The sequence below is a fragment of the Choloepus didactylus genome, chromosome 3, assembly GCF_015220235.1.
Source record: "Choloepus didactylus isolate mChoDid1 chromosome 3, mChoDid1.pri, whole genome shotgun sequence".
Lineage (NCBI taxonomy): Eukaryota > Metazoa > Chordata > Mammalia > Pilosa > Megalonychidae > Choloepus > Choloepus didactylus.
The window spans coordinates 205,644,347-205,664,363 of NC_051309.1; the positions used below are offsets into that span (position 1 = coordinate 205,644,347).

Genomic DNA, 20,017 nt, shown 5'->3' on the forward strand with positions numbered 1-20,017 from the left:
TGTTCTTCCAGCTCTAAAGGCTTGCTTTTCCTTTCGCCCTTTCTGTGACACCGAAAAGCTCGGTTCTTCTTTCAACCCGGGTTCCTTCGCGCTGCTCCCCTCCCGTCTGGCGTGGTGCAGTCCCGGGTTGCGGATCACGCGGCGGCGGGGGCGTGGACAGCTCCGGGCCTGGGGAGTGCCGAGCCGGCCTCTGCAGACGTCCCTTAGAGGGATTGACGGTTGCAAGGATGCTGGGCTGGAATCGCCTCACGTTTGTCTTCCTGGCCGCGGCTGTCACCCACGCCGTGGCGCAAGACTCGCCGCCGGTGGGTGAGCTCGAGCGGAGGGCATGGAGAGGGGCGTGCAGGTGCTGGCGCAGATGGGGCGCAGATGGGGCGCAGGTGCAGGTGTGGCGGGGCCGCGGCGGAGACATCCGGTCGGGAGCAGCCTCTTTACGGGCTTTGTGGTTTCGTGCGTAGCGATGTGGGTGCATTTGAACCTCATCCCTTGTCGGTTCGGCATAGGCTGTGAAAGTACAGAACCGTTCAAGGAAAGTCGAGTCTCTGCAGAATGGCTGGGTGTGATTTGCACGCTAAATTTGACTAATTATACTTGTGCTAACAGTTCCAGACACTCGCATCCTGAATTGTGTGGAGAAAAAGTTCCAATCGACTTCCGTATATAACTCGACGTATTGAATGATGACTTTGACAATCTCTGCCTGGTGGCGAGGTACTTTCTTTTGAAAGTCCCAGCTCAGATCCTGCCCTGTCGCCCGGGGGGCCCTGGGAGCAGCCCAGGCGCCTCGAACCCGGGCAGTGGGAGCTGCGTAGAGCAAGCCTGATGTGCCTGCGGTAGCCGTTACGCTCGAGTCATGCGCGCTCCTGTCCCGTGGTTTTTCCCTCATGGGAAGTCATAGGACCACAGACTTGATAAGTGCAAGAGAAGTGAGGGACCAGCCAGATTCGTTCTGCGGAAGGAGGAAGTAGACCTAAAGAGGTGAATTCTTTAGCCAGAGGTCACCCTGTAAGTTACTTAAGCCACCCTACACTCAAGCCTCTGGATGCCGGGTGCGATGATCTTTCATAGTTCTTTTCTTTAAAAGCAATGAGATTGCAGTTTTTCTTTGCCAAAGGATCAGATAGATGGGAGCCTGGGTTCATTTCACCGGATAGCCTCGGTTGGATATTGATTGGGTGTGTGTGTGGGGGGGTGGGGGGTGGACTTGCATTTTCCTTTCTCGTTCTTTGTTCTTTTATCCCTTTAAGGAGAAATCCTTTAAGAGTAAAACCATGGCAGAGTATTATTCAGCCATTAAAAACAGATATAACTGTTAACAACAAAAAGAAGAATACGGAATAGTATATACGGTGATTTCAGTAATAGAAAAATACATAGCAATACACAGAAACGTATGGACAAGGGTTAGAAGATTATATGGAAAAATAAAATTAGTTTCCTTTGTGGGTGAGGAAATAATTTGCTTTAGAGTGGTTGGTAATATGGGAAATATTTAAAGAACTAATACTTTGTTACTGTCAGTGCTCTTCAGCCGAAGGCCGCCAGGAACACACTTGTTGGACATGGCATACTTTTGTTACTCATTGCAGTCAGGGAGAACACGGGCCTTTCAATGAGAAGGTGTTAGAAAGAAAGTATTGCAAAATTTGGGCTTTGTTTGGGTGATTTGGGGGAAGGTCTAAGGACTCAGGGTTTTGTTCTAGATTGGATGGGACAATTCCATGATTGATGTAAGAAAAGGGTTAAGTTTAGGTTTCACATAAAGGTGAGGTGGAATAGGGGAAATAGAAGCTAAACACAACTAGCACAAACTGACTCTACAGTTAGAGGGAAAAAAAGAGCCTCTGACATAAGCCTAGAGTTCATGCCGGTAACAACCAAGGTCACTAAAATGTGTAGGAATATAAGGTGTAATCAAAGGTGTGTTGATTTTTTTGGATGAACTGTAACCTCTAAAGTACCCAGCCAATGGGGAAATAGGGGAGGGACCTGCATGTTAGGCTTAGGAAATAAATTGTGCTGCTTTCCTTTGTTCGGGGTGCCAACAATTTCATGTTCTTTCTTTCTTTTGGTCGTGCGCCCGCTCTTGCATGAACGAAAGTAAATTTCTTTTCTCTTCCACGATTAGGTGAGCCTTTGTTTTCTTCCAGGTACAACTCTGTTTCTAACAATTGGGTAAAGAAACAGCAGCCATTCATTTCTTAAGAGAAGGGGATGTTTGGTATTTTGAATGTTGCCTGGTACTCTTGTTTTTTTCTGTGCTTAGACAAAACCATGAAGTGACCTTGCTTTGCCTCAGAGCACCCTTGTTTGAGGTTGGTATTCTGTGAGATGGTTTATGTGCAACAGATCAAAAATGTCCTGGTTGTGAGCTTCAGACCAGCTTGTAACATCACATCAGTTCCAGATGCTGTGAGCTGCTCTTTTTCTTTTTTTCTTTCTCAATAATTCATTTTTTTTCAAGTAAAAATATTTTAAAAGCTGTCTGCAGAAAATGAATTAACAGTCCCTTAGTGAATTTAATATTTTTATGTAGAACACTGGCTGTCAATATCTGGTCCAATGACTGGTATCAGTTTGGGAAGCTGTTTCCACAGGTCTTGAATAAAATGTGAAAAAGAGGGCATAAAACTAAAATTATAAATTTAGAATGTTAGTCCTTACTCTGATTTTATGGACTTCCAATTTTTAGTATTTTTTTAAATGTTCTTTCTTTTATAAAATAATAACAAAGGTAGATTTTATGCTTGTGGGTTTTTGTTTGTTTTAAGCTCTCCACTTGACAGAATAAAAATCTGGACTCTCTATGCTGAGCCCCAGTTAATTTTTTTTTATTGATCTGGAAAATCCTGGGACCCACTGGCTAAAAAGACCTACAGAACTTCATTCTCTGACCTCATTCTTTGATGAGAAAAAGCAGTTTTTCAGTTGACTCTTTATATGATAAACTGCTTGTAGCCTAACAAAAGATATTTCAAAACTACTTGTGAAAAATATGAATAATGAGGACTGGCTTTAAATTATAAACAAAAGTCATTTGATTTGGAACTCTGGGGTTTTTGGTTTTGTTTTGTTTTGTTTCAGGCTTTTCACAATGTGGCAAATTTTAAGCTCTTCTTGAGTCATTCTTCATTATTGAACCCATCAAGAGGCTTTTGAAATGATGGTGTTGATGCGAATGGCACAAGAAAAGGCTGGAGAGGAAGACGAGGACAGGAAAGCACATCCTGTACATCTATGAAGGATTTAGTAACTTATTCTAGGAACAATGGTTTTAAACAAGATATGACAAGATGAAATTTTTACCTTAAAAAAATCAGTTTGGATGGGAAGGGAACAGGGGTGGATTTGAGGAGACTAGCCCAGGGAGACTTACGTGGGAGTGGCACCAGTGGAGGAGGAAGGAGAGAAGCGGATGGTTCTAGAGATTCTTATGAGGCAGAATGAGCAGAATGCAGGTTTATTAAATAGGGGTGGGGAAGTGAGGCACCAGCACATTTCTGACATGCTCAACTGGGTGAATGGAGGCATGGGGCAACACAGGGAGGGACAAGTTTGGGGGCTGAACAGTGAGGATCATTTTCATTTGATTTTGCTGAATTTCAAGTGGCAGGAACCTATCCAGCAGCCTGTTGGGACTGGAGCTCAGAAGAGGAATATTGGGAGTTGCCAGCATGAGGACATAGAATGAGAAAATGCGAGGACTAAGCAAAGCCTAAGGAACGCACACATTTATATGTTAGGTAGAGAAGAGTTGGCAAAGTCAAAACAGCAGTCAGAGCAGAGGAGAATGGGTGTTACAGAAGCTCAGGGAAGAGTAGACCCTGGAGCAGTCTTGAGGACGGAAAATAGATTGCAGTAGGTTTGAGGAGGGTTCAGAGAGAAAGGAACTGGATGGATAAAGTTCTCAGGAATAAATCAGCAGGTTCATAAGAAGCATGAAAATACAACATAATGACTCAGAAATTAATTGCTGAATCAAACTTGTCTTTATGCGCTAGCTTCTCACATCGTATGAGTAATAGCGTTAGCATTTCCTACTGAATCAGCTTTACCAGTGCTTTTCATAGCTTTCCCAAATCGCATAAACCCCATGTGTCCCAGATGATTTTATTGTAATGTATCTGCTGTTCCCTAGTACTAGAAAGGAATGCACAGGTATAATCTATTCATTAATTCACAAATATTGCATGCCTCCCATGTGTCACAGTCTGTCCCAGCTGCTGGAACATGTCAGGGAATGAGGTCCCTGCTCTTAGGGAGGGTTTATTCACATTTGTTTTCCCTAAATATCAGTACTTGCTTAGGGAGAAATCCCATCGCTGTCAAGAAAACATACGAAAAGATTTGCATGCTCATCTGAACTTACATGAGTAAGAAACATTCCTTGCCTTATTCAACAGCTGTGTGTCTGCTAAATTGTACATAGGGAATTAGGAAACAAATTTTATTTAGAAATTAGTTATTGAAGAATTAAAGAATTGAATTGGAAATTTTCTTGCTGCAATTCTACTTCTTTTCTGATGGATATCTATATAATTTCTTTAAATTATCTTCTGTTGCCTTTCTCTAAATATACAGATGACAAGCACACGAGGACTTTTGGAACCTTTTTGTACATCATTAGAAGCATACATTTCATTGAGGTTCTACCTCATACTGTAAGACTCAGATCACATATAAGGAGCTAGATGAGTTATGCCCTTGCCTTTAATTGTGGAGCATTAATTGAGTCACTAATGGACTAGTTTTCACCTTCCATGTTACTTTCTTAAATATATTATGTTTCTCTAATGAGTTTTTCTTAATGAATGGAAAGGTCATAAAAACTGATTAATTTCAAGGTTTCAAGTTCCTATCAAATAACCAGAACAATTAGAGAATTCACTGACCTTTTTCCCAGAAAAGACATTTTCCCTAGAAGTTCAAATGCACTGAAACATCAGATTTTTTTTCTTTTATGCAATTTTATTGAGATATAATCACATAATATAAAATCATTCAAAGTGTACAGTTGTTTACATTATCATAATATAGTTGTGCTTTCATCACCACAAACTTTGAACATTTTCATTACTTCAAAAAATAAAATAAAAATTAAAATAAAAAAGAACACCCAAAACATCCCATTCCCCTCCTCCCCCCATTGTTTGCTTTTTTTAAAATACAGTTTAATTGAGATATATTCACACACCCTACAGTCATCCACAGTGTACAGTTATTCACAGCACCATCATACAGTTGTGCATTCATCACCAGAATCAATCTTTGAACCTTTTCCTTACTCCAAAATAAAAATAAAAGCAAAAAAGAACACCTAACTCTTTCCATCCCATCCTATTCTTCATCTAATTTTTGTCCCCATTTTTCCACTCATCTGTCCATACACTGGATAAAGGGAGTGTGAGCCACAAGGTTTACACAGTCACATAGTTACACTATGCAGACTACATAGTTATACAATCGTCTTCAAGAATCAAGGTCACTGGGTTGCAGTTTGAAAGCTTCAGGTATTTTCTTCTAGCCATTCCGAGATACTAAAGACTAAAAGGTGATATCTATATAGCACATAGTAATACCCTACAGAGTGACCTCTCGATTCCATTTGAAATCTGTCAGCCACTGGAACTTATTTTGTTTCATCTCTCTTCCCCCTTTTCATCAGGAAGATCCTCTCAATCCCACAATACTGGGTCCACGCTCATCTCCGGGAGTCAAGTCCCGAAAACATCAGATTTTGACCACCTCTTCTGGCCTTAGGAAGCAAAACAAAAAAATGAGAGAGAGGGGTAGAGACAGATTTTAAGCTTAATTTTTCCCCCTGTGGTGGAATAGCACAGTACGCCAACCAGACTGCATAATAGCTCTACCCATCATCTATTTAAATGTGTACCTACTTTGATAAGGCTATTACTAAAACCAGGTAGAGCTAAATTTGGGTATAGTAAGATGCTTTAAATAACAAAGAAACTCATTGTAATTCTATTTCACATCTGAAAAGAGATTTTGAAGCTATCTTCCCATGTAGAATTCTCCCTTGAGGGTGAATGTGTAGCTCTCTTTCCACTCTACCCCCCAAACTAAACTTTTTGTTTAAAACTAGTTAGATGTTGATACCTTCTGAACATATGAAATACCCTGGTATCCATAATAGCTACCATTGTTACTTTCTGTCACATTTACTCTTTATTCTTGTGGCCAGCTTCTATGCAGATTTCACACCTATTTATTGCAGCTGGGATTATCATAGTAAAATGTCTTATCCATCTCAGACTCCTACATATCACTCTTGAACTCTTAACTCTTGGGCAGGTTGAATTCTCTCTTAATACTTGACAGAGCACTTTGAACTTCCCTCACAGTTGTCTAGTTAAAAAAAAAATGTGCCTTGTAACTTAATTTTTATATTGGCTTTGGAACCCAGGGCAAGCAGATGTAATCATTAGAGAGGGATGACGGTCATTACATTTCAGTTATTTGCTGAGTTGATTCTAGTGAGCATCAAAAGCCCTGAGCCAAGTGCAGTTTGTTCCCTATTAGGAATTAAGTTGAGGCATTTGTTTTATTGTTATTGCTGTGTGAACCTGTGTGATAGAGCAGGGAAAGTCCAGGAGGACTCTAGCTGTGCAAACTTCTAGTAATCACTAAGAGTTGGGCCTCACATCCAGAACATATTGCTTGAAATTCAATGAAAGTGCATGAATTGGATTTTTATAAATCAAATCACATTTTAAATTGACCAAAAGGTCTGATATTTAGGAGAATTTCTTGGTAAATTAATATGAAGTAGGAATTGCTTTTGTAAGATTCCTAATTGTCATTAAATGATGTGTGTTTAGAAAAATCATGTTTGTAAGTTAAGACTTCTTAGGGTGCTACATTTAGGGCTTCCACCTCTGAATTTGCTGAACAAGGGCTAGTGAACTTCAGAGTACCATGCCTCCTCATTGTAGTATCTGTTATTATTTTTTAAATAATTTTAGATCCTGACAAATTTACAGAATATTTAAAAATAATTCCAGAGGATTAGTATCTAAACATTCTCTATGTGATATAAATAAAATTATGTGATTTTTAAATTTATTATTTTAAAATTTGTATTCAAGGCATACCTAGAAATTGAATAATATAGACAGGTTTATGAGGAAAAGCAAAGTCTCCTGCCCCGTTGTTTCTACCACAGTCTTCTTGAAAAGAACAACTTTTAATTGTTTTTGCTCTTAGTTGGTCAGGTATTTTCCTACTTAGGGATGATAATGCAGCTAAAACCCACCTGTACTGCCATATCACTTGCATACTTGCAGCTCAGTCTGATTTGATTGGTGCCATATTTGTTGCTAAAAGTTTTAATATTGCTCAGGTTATCTTTATAGATATTGATAATATGCTTATGTTATATTTTCTGGAATTTTCAAGACCGTGTGCTGTCATGCCATAATGGATAAAGATTTAGCCTACTTTCAACATCCTTCTCTCTACCTTTCTTTTTTCTTTTCTTACTTTGCCATGCAATTCTCCCATTTAAAGTGCACAATCCAGTGGCTTTTAGTATATTCACAGAGTTGTTGAAATCATCACCACAATCAATTTTAGAACATTTTCATCACCCCGCTCCCCTGTTGCTGCCATCTTCCCAATCCTCCCAGCTCCCCAGCCCTAGGCAAGCACTAATCTACTTTCTGTTTCTATGGATGGCCTATTCTGGACGTTTCATATAAATAGAGTCAGTCACACAATACATGGTCCTTTGTGACTGGCTTCTTTCATTTAGCTTAATTTTTTCAGGGTTCATCCATGTTGCAGCATGTATCAGTTCTTCGTTTCTTTTTTATTGCCAAATATTCCATTGTATGGATCTGCCACATGTTATGAATTGACAGAGTTGATGGACATTTCTGTTGTTACCTGCTTTTTTGTTATTTTGAATAATGCTGCTTTGAATATTCTTGTAACTAGTGTTTGTGTGGATGTATGTTTTCATTTCTCTAGGTAAATACCTAAGAGTGAAATTGCTGGGTATTGTGGTTATTCTGTGTTTAACCTGCCAGTCTCTTTTCCAAAGTGGCTGCACTGTTTTACATTCCCACCAGCAGGATATGATGTTTCCAATTTCTTCACATTCCTTGCCAATGCTTGTTATATGTTTTTATTAGTATTATTATTCTTATTATTATTATAGCTATTCTAGTGGGGTGTGAAGTGATATCTCATTGTGATTTTGATTTTGATTTCTCTGATGGCTAATGATGTTGAGAATCTTTTCATGAGATTATTGGCCATTTATTTATCTTCTTTGGAGAAAAGTCTATTCAAATCCTTTGCCTGTTTTAAAATTTGGTTATTTATCTTTTTATTATTGAATTGTGATAAGAGTTCATTATATATCCTAGATAGAAGTTAAGTGTTTATCAGATACATGGTTTGCAAAAATGGTCTCCTTTTCTGTGGGTTACCTTTCACTTTCTTTGTTTTTAATTTTAATCAAAGTTTTTTAATTTTGGTAACGTGCATTTTATTTTTTCTGTTATTGGTTGTGCTTCTGTTGTCATATCTAAGGAACCATTGCCATTTCCTAATTCAAGGTCTCAAAGATGTAGCCCTCTGTTTTCTTCTAAGAGTTTTAGAGTTTACATTCAGATCTTTGATCCTTTTAGAGTTAATTTTTGTATAGGGTATGAGGTAAGGGTCTAGCTTCATTCTTTTGCATGTAGGCATTCTGTTATCCTAGCACCAGTTTTTTTTAAATGCAATTTTATTAAGATATATTCACATAACATATAATCCATCCAAACTATACAATCGGTGAGTGACTCACAGTGTCCTCATATATAGTTGTGCATTCATCACCACAATCAATTTTAAAACATTTTCATTGCTCCAAAATAAAGAAAAAAATAAAAATGAAAATAAAAAGAATACTGAAAACATTCCATACCCCTTATCCCCCCCATACTTCATATATATAGTCTTTATTTTATTACTCATCTGCCCATACACTGGGTAAAAGGAGTGTCAGTCACACGGTTTTCACAATCACACAGTCACACAATAAAAGCAATATAGTTATACAGTCATCATCAAGAATCAAGTCTGGATTACAGTTCAACAGATTCAGATATATCCTAGCTATTCTTATACACTAGAAACTAAAAAGGAATATCTATATAATACTTAAGAATAACCTCCAGAATGACCTCTGGACTCTATTTGAAATCTCTTTGCCACTGAAACTTTATTTTGTTTCCCCCACCTCCACCACCACCACCACTTTGGTGAAGAAGGCTTTCTCAATTATGATGCCAGGTCCAGGCTCATCCCTGGGAGTCATGCCCCATGTTTTCAGGGAGATTTACACCTCTGGGACTCATGTCCCACATAGGGGGGAGGGTATGTAGTTTATTTACAGGGTTGCTAGCACCAGTTTTTGAAAAGATTATTTTATCCCTATTGAATTGTCTGGCACTCTGATCAAAGTTCAGTTGACCATAAAGGTGAGGGTTTATTTCTGGACTCTCAGTTGATTTATATGACTGTACTTATGCCAGTATAATGATTACTGTAGCGTTATAGTAAACTTTGAAATGGGGAAGTGTGATTCCTCCACATTTGTTCTTCTTCTGCAAGATTGTTTTGGCTATTCTAGGTCTCTTGCATTTCCATATAAATTTGAGGATGAGCTCATCAATTTCTGCAACTAAGCCAGTTGGGATTTTGATAGGAATTTTGTTGAATCTGAACATCAGTTTGGGGAGTATTGCCATCTTAATGATATTGTCTTGCATGAACATGGGATCTCTTTCTATTTGTTTACATCTTCTTTTAATTATTTCAACACTGTTTTGTAGTTCTCAGAGTGTAAGTTTCATACTTCTTTTGTTAAATTCATTCCTAAGTATTTTATTCTTCTTAATGCTATTGTGAATGGAATTGTTTTCTTAGTTTTATTTTCATTTTATTCATTGCTGCTGTATAGAAATGCATTTGATTTTTGTGTATTGATCTGTTTCCTGCAACCTTGCTGCACCTACTAATTCTAATATTTTTTTTTTACTGGATTTCTTAGGATTTTCTATATACAAGGTCATGTCATCTAAAAATGAAGATGGTTTTACTTCTTCCTTTCCAATCCAGGTGCCTTTTATTTTATTTTCTTGCCTAATTGCCCTGGCTAGAACCTCTAGTACAGTGTTGAAGAGAAGTGATGAGAGTAGACATCCTGTCCTCTATACCTTTCCTTCCTCACTTTCCTTCTTCGATTCTATACTTTTACTCTTGCTTAGTCAAAGTCGACAACATAACTATAACTGTAATTGATTCTTTTCTATTTTGTCTATTTGTTTCCTTTAAGGAATGAAAACAATGAACAGTATTTTAAATAGTATGACTTGTAAATATTGGTCATTGCTTCATATGATTACATTTCTTTGTCTATAATCCTAAAACAAAACACCTGTAGCACTTAAAGAATATTCAGATATTTACAAATTATTCAAAATCGTGCAGCATTTTGATTTGTTTCATAGTTATTCCATGCCTTTCTTGTACAGATTTTTCCCATGGAATTTCTAACTACTTTCATTTACTTATGAGAGGAGAAACATGCCTTTATCACTGTATCCTGCAAATTTTCCAGCTTCTGACTTGTTCTCTCAATGTTTCTTTTATCCATTCATCTTCTTAAAACCTACTGAATTCCTTTTCTAGTTGGGACCATTTTCTTCTTATTTGGACCATTTTTTGTTTGTTTGTTTGTTTTATATTCATTTTATTGAGATATATTCACATACCATGCAGTCATACAAAACAATCGTACATTCAATTGTTCACAGTACCATTACATAGTTGTGCATTCATCACCTAAATCAATCCCTGACACCTTCATTACCACACACACAAAAATAAGAATAATAATTAAAGTGAAAAAGAGCAATTAAAGTAAAAAAGAATGCTGGGTGCCTTTGTTTCTTTGTTTGTTTGTTTCCTTCCCCTATTTTTCTACTCACCCATCCATAAACTAGACAAAGGGGAGTATGGTCCTTATGGCTTTCCCAATCCCATTGTCACCCCTCATAAGCTACATTATTATACAATCGTCTACAAGATTCATGGGTTCTGGGTTGTAGTTTGATAGTTTCAGGTATCTGCTGCCAGCTACCCCAACTCATTAGAATCTAAAAAGGGTTGTCTATATTGTGCGTAAGAGTGCCCACCAGAGTGACCTCTCGGCTCCTTTTGGAATCTCTCTGCCACTGAAGCTTATTTCATTTCATTTCACATCCTCCTTTTGGTCAAGATGTTCTCCATCCCACGATGCTGGGTCTAGATTCCTCCCCCGGAGTCATGTTCCATGTTGCCAGGGGATTCACTCCCCTGGGTGTCAGATCCCACGTAGTGGGGAGGGCCGTGATTTCACCTGCCAAGTTGGCTTAGCTAGAGAGAGTGGACCATCGTTTTTAATACAACATTTTTTCCATTATAATTTCTGAATACTTTTATTTTGTTCTGACATTCTGTGCCTTTAAAATCATATGCTTAAGTTCTTCTAGACCTTAAACTGTATGGTCTATTCTGAGTCTTTGTGGCCTTTTTAGGCTGTTGTTTTCTAGATTTATTGTATATCTGTCATCCTAAGTGGTCCCTTTACCACTCTGTGAAAGTTTGACCCATTATTTTCTGAAAGATATCCCATCTTTTTCTTGCTTTACTCCTCTATTTTGTTAGAATACATCTTGAAGTACTTCTTAAGAATGTGTAGGAGGTAAACTTTCTGAGTTCTTGCAATGACTTTTTTAAATGCTTAATTCAGTTCCCACAGTTGATTGACATCTTGACCTGGAAATTTTAGTTTTAGATTAATTTGCTGTCAAGTTTTGATGGTTTCTGTCTGTCTGCTGGCATCCATCTACCTATTGAGAAGTCTGATGAGAATGTGATACTTATTCTTCTGTAGGAACACCCCTACCGGTGCCCAAGTTTTTAGTTTTTTTCTTCATCCTACATGTTCTGAAATAACACAGTCATGATGTTCAAGTGAGAGCCATTTTTTTTCGTCGTTTTGAGTAATTAGTAGGCTTTTCTTTAAGGCTCTTAACTTCTTTAGCTCCAAGAAATTTTCTTTTATTTCTTTCATAATTTCTTCCTCTCTATTTTCCCTGCTTTCTGTTTCTGGAACTGCTATTAATAAAATAATAAGACCTCATGGATTGATTCTCTAAGCCTTTATATTCTGGAGATTTCCTCAGTTTTATTTCCTTATCCTTTTAATTTCAGCAGTCATGTTCTAAATTACTTGAACTTTTTTCATAGCATCCTTTTCTTGTTTTATAGATATAATAATGTATTGAATCTCTCCTGTGTTAAAGGAGTTGTATCTCATTTTTGTTTTTTCATTATTTTGTTTTATGGCTTCTTCTGTTTCCTAAATTATCCAAAGTTTTCAATTTAGATTTTCAGTTTGTTTTCTTTGTTTTTTTTTTTTTTGTCTTTCATATTGCAGGCTTTTTTCAAATGTTTGATTTTGTTTGTTCATTCTTTTTTAAGACTGAGGGAATAGGAGGGTTGCTTTGGAGCTCCATAGTAGGTTTTGTTGATTCACAGGCTTTGCTTTGGGGCAGGTGGGTGGGGAATAAGCCATTTTACCCCAGGGCTCCTCTGAATGTTATTAGGAGGCTGTTACTCTCAGTCAGAGGTCAGTAAACTTTTTCTGTAAAGGGCCAAATAGTAAATATTTTCAGTTTTGTAGGGAAGAGACAACATCGAGGATATTATGTAGATACTTACATAACAAGAGAGAAGATATATTTCCACAAATTTTTTATTTATGTAATTCAAACTATAATAATAATTTAGTACAAATTTTGTAATACAGGTCAATGATTAGAATAATTTAATCCTTTTTTGGAAAGATCACATTTTGCTTAATTGGGATTCAGAGTTGGCGTACTCTATCATCAAAATTGATTGCAAATGTTCTTCTCTTATTCCTGATCTTTAATGAGATTTTACATATTTCATCTATGAAAATGTCTTTTTGCATAAATAATACGATAGGCGGAATAACAGTCCCTAAAGATGTCTGTGTCTTAATCCCTGGAACTGTGAATATGTTACCTTACTTGGCAAAAGAGACTGCAGCTGTTTGAGATGTTCAGGATCTTGAGATGTGGAAATTATTTTGGATGATGCAGGTTGGCCTAGTGTAATTACAAGGGTCCTTATAAGAGTGAGGCTTCTGGTTTGGAAGATGGAGGGAAGGGGCCCTGAGTCAAGGAATATAGGTGGCTTCCATAAGCGGGAAAAGGCAAGAAAACAGATTCCCCTGAAACCTCCAGAAGGAGCTCAGCCCTGAAGACCAGTCTTAGACTTGTGACCTCCAGCACTATTAGGTTAATAAATGTGTGTTGTTTGAAGCCTGTGTTTGTGGTTAACTTGTTACAACAGCAATAGAAAGTCAATCCAGATAGGTATTGCCAAGCACTGATGTTCAATCCTCAAGCATATGATTTTCATTGAGTCTCTCTGTGTCAGAGACTTTAGTTTTTGCCACTTAGGAAATACATGGAAGAGTGTTGACTGATAGGGCAGAGTGGAAGAAGTTGTTGTAGGGAAAGGAGAACCCTGGAGAGGTTCCCTATTAAGAGCAGAAATCATTCTGGATAATAAGAATAATAAGTGAAAATGAGAGTGATGTTAAATTGGGGGCCAATAAAAAGGAAATAACCCCCAATTCACCTCTGCCCATAGAACTGCATATAGTAAGGCATTTTATTGCTAGGCAATAGCTAAACATACACACAGACATTTTGTCACCCCCACCCCACACACATACCTCCACAGAGGATTTTCTGTCCTCTAAAAGAAACCAATCAAATAGTATAGCACAAACAAGAGCAACTTTACGTGTGTGTTGGCATCCTAGAGCAGAGTTGGCAAATTATGGCCAGACCGCTGGATCTGGCCGGATATCTATTTTTTTATAGCCTGTTAGCTAAGAATGGTTTTTACATTTTTAAAAGATAGGGGAAAAAAAAATCAAAAGTATAATAGCATTTTGAGACACATGAAAATTGTATGAAATTCAGTTTAAGTGTCCATAAGTAAAATTTTATTGGAACACAGCCATGCTCTTTTGTTTACATATTGTCTTTGGTTGCTTTTGCATTACAACAGCAAAGTTGAATTATTACAACAGGGCCGTATGTAGTGCTCTCATCACTTCCCACTGGTGCTTGGTGCACTACAGTTGCAATTAGGCAATTATACCTCAAAGGTGTTTTCAGTCCCACACATATCACTGTACCACAATCTCTAATCTTTTCAAAAAAATGAGTGGTGAATACGTATCATTTCAAAACAAGGCAAAAAAAGACAAACATGTACTTAAAATGTTGCACTTTTGAGACAAAGTGGAGTATGAATTATTCTGTTATTGAATTAAATGTGTGTATGGATTATCTGTTAACGAATTAAATAGCATTGTGTTTATTGGCAATGACATCAAAGTTGTACTAAAGGAATGTAATGTATTTCAATATTACCAGGCTAAAACTCATCACAAAATTCCCAACTGATAGGAAAGGAATGATGAGAAAAATTGGAAAATATAAAACAGAATAACGTCATAGCAGAATTTATTTACAAATTTTAAAAAAGGGAAAATGAGGCTGCAACCAAAGTAAGCCTCCAAGTAGTTCATTTATTAGCAAAGCAAAGAAATCAATGGTGGCTTAACTACATCGTTTGATTGCAGCAGTGAAAGGAATGTGTACAAAGAAAAACGTGTTTGTTTCAGATTATTAGCTTGTATGTGAGAAGATTTGAATGGGACTTTGGGAGCAACATCATCATCAATTAAGAGCCAAGGCAGATGGTTTGGAGTGATTTTCCTAGACTTCTGAAGTTACTGATACTGATCAATTGTTGATGTTTTTTCAAGGAATCAGCACTGAGTTCAAAGTGACTGAAAAATTAGCCTCTATGAATAGTATGCATGAAACATCTACTGGAAAGGATGTTTTCAAAGAATTTGAGAAAACAGTAATTCTTGACAGCCTAAAGTAGAATTTGCTAAGATGTGTAACAAATGACAGTGGTAAAAACATGTGGAGTAGAGAAAGACTTGAACACGTTTACAAAACTTGTAAAAATGCAAGGTGTTTAAAAGCTTATAGTTATTAATTATGTTATTATTCATTGGCAGATACTTTGTGGAAAATGCTTCACTCTGTCAAGTGTTATTGATCCAGTAATGTCAACCATGAACTTCATTTGCTTTCATTGACTTAGCTATCAGTATTTCTATGAATGTTTATAAGAAACAGAGTCTGAATATCTTGACTTTACCTACCACATAGCAGTTAGATAGCAGTGGTAAAATTTTACTGTGATATTTTTTTTAAGGTCAGGGCTGAAACTGAAACTTTTCTGAATGAGAACTGCCTTCCACAACCATTATTGAACACAGAATGGCTTTGGAAATTAGCTTTTGCTGCCAAGAAGCTTTTGCTGCCGACTCTTTTTTTTTTTTTTTTTTTTTGAAATAATTTCACGTATAGGACAGTTGCGAATGCAATACAAAGCCCATACAGAGAACTCCAACACCCCCCCACCCCCAGATATCCGTATCTACCTATTTTACATTTTGCTACTTTGCAGCACCTTTCTTTCTCTTTCCTTCCTTCCTTCCTTCCTTCCTTCCTTCCTCTCTCCCTCCCTCCCCCCTCTTTCTTTCAACTATATCTACTATCTTTCTATCAATTATCTGTCTGCCCATTTATCATCTTCTGAACATTTGAGAGCAGGTTACATATATCATACTCCTTGAACTCGTAACACTTCCATGTACATTTCCTACGAACAAGGATATTCACTTATGTCATTAACTTAACTGCAGTTAATTCAAGAAAATTAATATGGATATAAAGCTTAAATTCTATATTCCAATTTTTCCTTATGCCCCCTTTGAGCTTTTCTCCTCCATTCTTAGATCCACTCTAGTATCATATATTGCATTAATTGTCATTAACTCTTAATTAACTTTTTTTAAATTAACTATATAAAAAAAATTTTTTTTAAAGATACACAATAAAAAAACATTTCAAACAAACCCTAACCAGGGAGTAAGAAAAAGACAACTAACCTAAAATAACTACTTCCAACATATTCCTACTCTACCCCAAGAAAATAACCTAATATAGCAACATTTCTGTGAGCTTGTTCCTACCATACCCATCAGAAATTAACAAACCATAGTCATTCCTGGGCATTCCCAGAATGTTAAATTTACCCACGATAGCTTATCTGTTCTTATTGGCTTATCATTCCCCCTTCTTTAATTGCTCTCTATTGCTAGTTCCCTTACATTCTGCATTATAAACCGTTTCTTTTAGGAGTGTGTTGTTTAACCTCCAGGTGTTTGTGAATTTTCTAAGTCTCTGATGGTTATTGACTTCTAATTGTATTCTATTGTGGTCAGAAAATGTGCTTTGAATAATTTCAATTTTTTAAATTTCTTGAGGCTTGTTTTATATCCCAGCATATGTTCTATTCTGGAGAAAGTTCCGTGATCACTAGAGAAGAATGTGTATCCTGGCATTTTGGGATGTGATGTTCTATATATGTCTGCTAAATCCAATTCATTTATCAGATTGTTTAGGTTTTCAGTTTCCTTATTGGTCTGTCTGGTTGATCTATCTATAGGGGAGAGTGATGTGTTGAAGTCTCCCACAATTATTGTGGACACATCCCTTGCATCCTTTAGTTTTGCCAGTGTTTGTCTCATGTATTTTGTGGCACCATGATTGGGTGCATAAACATTTATAATTGTTATTTCTTCTTGTTGAATTGCCCCTTTTATTAGTATGTAGTGGCCTTCTTTGTCTCTCATAACATCCTTACATTTAAAGTCTATTTTAACTGAGATTAATATTGCTACTCCTGCTTTCTTTTGGCTGTAGCTTACATGAAATATTTTTTCTATCATTTCACTTTCAATTTCTTTGTGTCCCTGTGTCTAGGATGAGTCTCTTGTATGCAACATATTGATGGTTCATATTTTTTGATCCATTCTGCCAATCTGTGTCTTTTAATTGGGGAGTTTAATCCATTTACATTCAATGTTATTACTGTGAAGTCATTTCTTGAATCAGCCGTCCTATCCTTTGGTTTATGTTTGTCAGATATATTTTTCCCCTTTCTTAATGTCCTTTATTGAACCAATATTGAATCTCTTTAGCACTGAACCTTTCTCCATATCTCTCTCTCCTTTCTTTGTTTCTCTGTCAGTAGGGCTCTCTTTAGTATCTGAATTAGGGCAGGACTTTTATTAACAAAATCTCTCAGCATTTGTTTGTCTGTGAAAAATTTAAGCTCTCCCTCAAATTAGAAGGAGAGCTTTGCTGGATAAAGTATTCTTGGTTGGAAATTTTTCTCTCTCAGAATTTTGAATATGTCATGCCACTGCCTTCTCGCGTCCATGGTGGCCGCTGAGTAGTCACTACTGAGTCTTATGTGTTTCCTTTGTATGTGGTGAATTGCTTTTCTCTTGCTGCTTTCAGAACTTGCTCCTTCTCTTCAGTATTTGACAGTCTGATCAGAATATGTCTTGAAGTGTGTTTATTTGGATTTATTCTATTTGGAGTTTGCTGGGCATTTATTTTGTGTAGAAGGGATAACTCTTTCTTAATGAATTCGACCTAAAATTACAGAGCAAAATGGTGCTTTGCACCAGTGCTTGAACTGTGGTAAAATCATTTTGACAGCAGTTAATGCTTGAATCTTGAATAATGTCAAACTACTTTATATACTTCCTATGTTATCCAAAGTTAAAGCAAGATGTAAGCTCTCCATTCCTGCACAACTTTGCAGCAGATTTATTTTCTGAGCTTAAGCTACAGTTCCAGTAGTTTCCTTCCCCACACCATCTTCTCTTATTGTGTACTGATAGTTCTTTTTCAAAATTATTATACTTTTATAGTACTGTCTCTCCAGAGGAGAGAAGATAAACATGCTTACCATTTTGAACTAGAATAAAAGAATCATACAGTCCATGTAACTTTTTTTTGATAATTTCCTGTTGAGAGCAAATTCTACTTTATTTTGTACAAGCCTAAACAGCTCTCCCTAAAACAGTCTCGTTCATTCATTGTCTCAGGCAGTTGCTTAATGTTGAGGGCAGGTCTTTACCTCAGGGAGCATAGAGTCTGGTAGTGAAGAAAGACACAAACATAATTATAATGCAGTATCATAAAGATGGTAATGGAGATGTGTACAAATGCCGTGAGAGTACAAAAGAGAGGATGACTATTTTCATGTGGGAGGTAAAGACTTCACAAAGAAGATAATGTTTGATTATCTTCTTTGGATCTTAGATGGTAACCAGAAGTTTATCAGACAGGGAAAGGGAGTTGTAGGTCAAGGATGCAGCACATGCACAGGCCTGGAAGGGTGAGAGAGCAGAGTTGGTCCTCATGTGTAGCTACAGATACTAGGGGGAGTGGCAAGAGAGGATGCTGGGGTGGTTAATTATGTCCAGAATGTGAAGGGCCCTGTGCAGTGTGCCCTGAAAATCCTGCTTGGGATGTAAATCCCAAAACAGGTTGCAATCGAGTTGGCTCATAAGTTCAAGTGTATCACATGCTATAAAGTAATCTACTGTTAGTGCTAAATCAACCTATCTGACTTAAATGTTTTCTTTCTGCTTTCTCACATCTCCTCCTAACTCAATATATTTGCAATAGAAGATCCAAATGATAATACCTGACATGTGTACAAATAGAACTGAGTCTGAAAATGGAGTTAATGGTTTGAGATTTTAGAAGTTTTGTGGGAGGAAAAGACTTTTATTAAAAGGTGTTGCAAAAAGAGAGATACTGTATGTTACCACTAATGTGAATTCTGTGAAGAATGTACAATGTTTTATACTGTAGAATGTAGGGGACCTAGAGATACCAATTAGTGGAGGGGGAATGATAATCTAATAAGAACAGATAAACTATGGAGGGTAATCTCAATGTTATGGGAATGCTCAGGAATGATTATGGTTTGTAAACTTTCTTGGATATAGTAAGATCATGTTGGAAGCAATAGAGTTATTTTAGGTTTTTTTTTTCTCTTATTCCTTTGTTTTCTTAGGGGTTGTTAATTTTCTTGGGGTATGGTAGGAACATGTTGGAAGCAATGTAGTTATTTTAGATTATTTGTTTTTCTTACTCCTCTGTTTGGACATGGTTTATTAATTTTCTTGGGGTATGGTAGGAACATATTGGAAGCAAAGTAATTATTTTAGGTTATTTGTTTTCCTTAATCCATTGCTTTGTTTGAAATGTTGTGGGGTTTTTTTGGTTGTTGTTTGCCTGTTTGTTTTTAATTTTTTGATAAACAAAGTTAAAAATTGAAAAAAAATCAGTAGAAAAATGGGAGTAAAAACTAAATGACAGATAGGGTGGGATGGGGGGATGGTTTGGGTATTCTCTTTTCACTTTTATTTTTTATTCTTATTCTGATTCTTTCTGATGTAAGGAAAATGTTCAGAAATGGATTGTGGTGGTGAACGCATAACTATGTGATCATACTGTGAACAGTTGATTGTATACCATGGATGACTGTATGGTTTGTGAATATATTTCAATAAAACTGAATTTAAAAAAAAAATTAATTAAAAAAAAAAAAAAAAAAAAAAAGGTGTTGACTGAGGCTCTTGTTACATATTGACAGAATGGTTTCCAGAAATGTTAGTTTGCCCTGCCACCAGCAAGGGTGAGTGTGCCCATCGACCAGCTTGCCAGTGCTGGGTATTGTCAGCTGGCCAAGTATTTGCTATTTTGATAACAAAAAATAGTATTGTGTTTGAGTTTGCATTTCTTTGGTTTCTTGCAAGTTGAACAGCTTTTCATGTTAAGCAGCTGTATTTTCTATTTTGTGGATTGTTGGTGTCCTTTGCTCTTATCTACTGGGGTCTAATAAATTTGTATGAGCTCATTATATATTAAAAATATTAACCTGTTAAAAAAAAAGGGTG

General features: G+C 36.8%; 1 protein-coding gene across 2 annotated transcripts in view; it reads left to right on the forward strand.

Moving 5' to 3' along the window:
- The first annotated feature begins 48 nt into the window (after positions 1–48).
- The window catches only part of ASAH1 (N-acylsphingosine amidohydrolase 1), a 40,227-nt gene continuing 20,258 nt past the window's right edge, over positions 49–20,017 (forward strand). The window contains exons 1-2 of one of the 2 annotated variants that reach the window (XM_037831205.1): positions 423–711; positions 10,064–10,131. In XM_037831205.1, coding sequence (XP_037687133.1) covers positions 678–711; positions 10,064–10,131 — 102 coding nt within the window. In that variant the 5' untranslated portion in view covers positions 423–677. Of the gene's footprint in view, positions 306–422; positions 712–10,063; positions 10,132–20,017 lie in introns of those variants that run through there. The other variant, XM_037831206.1, reaches the window with a different exon arrangement.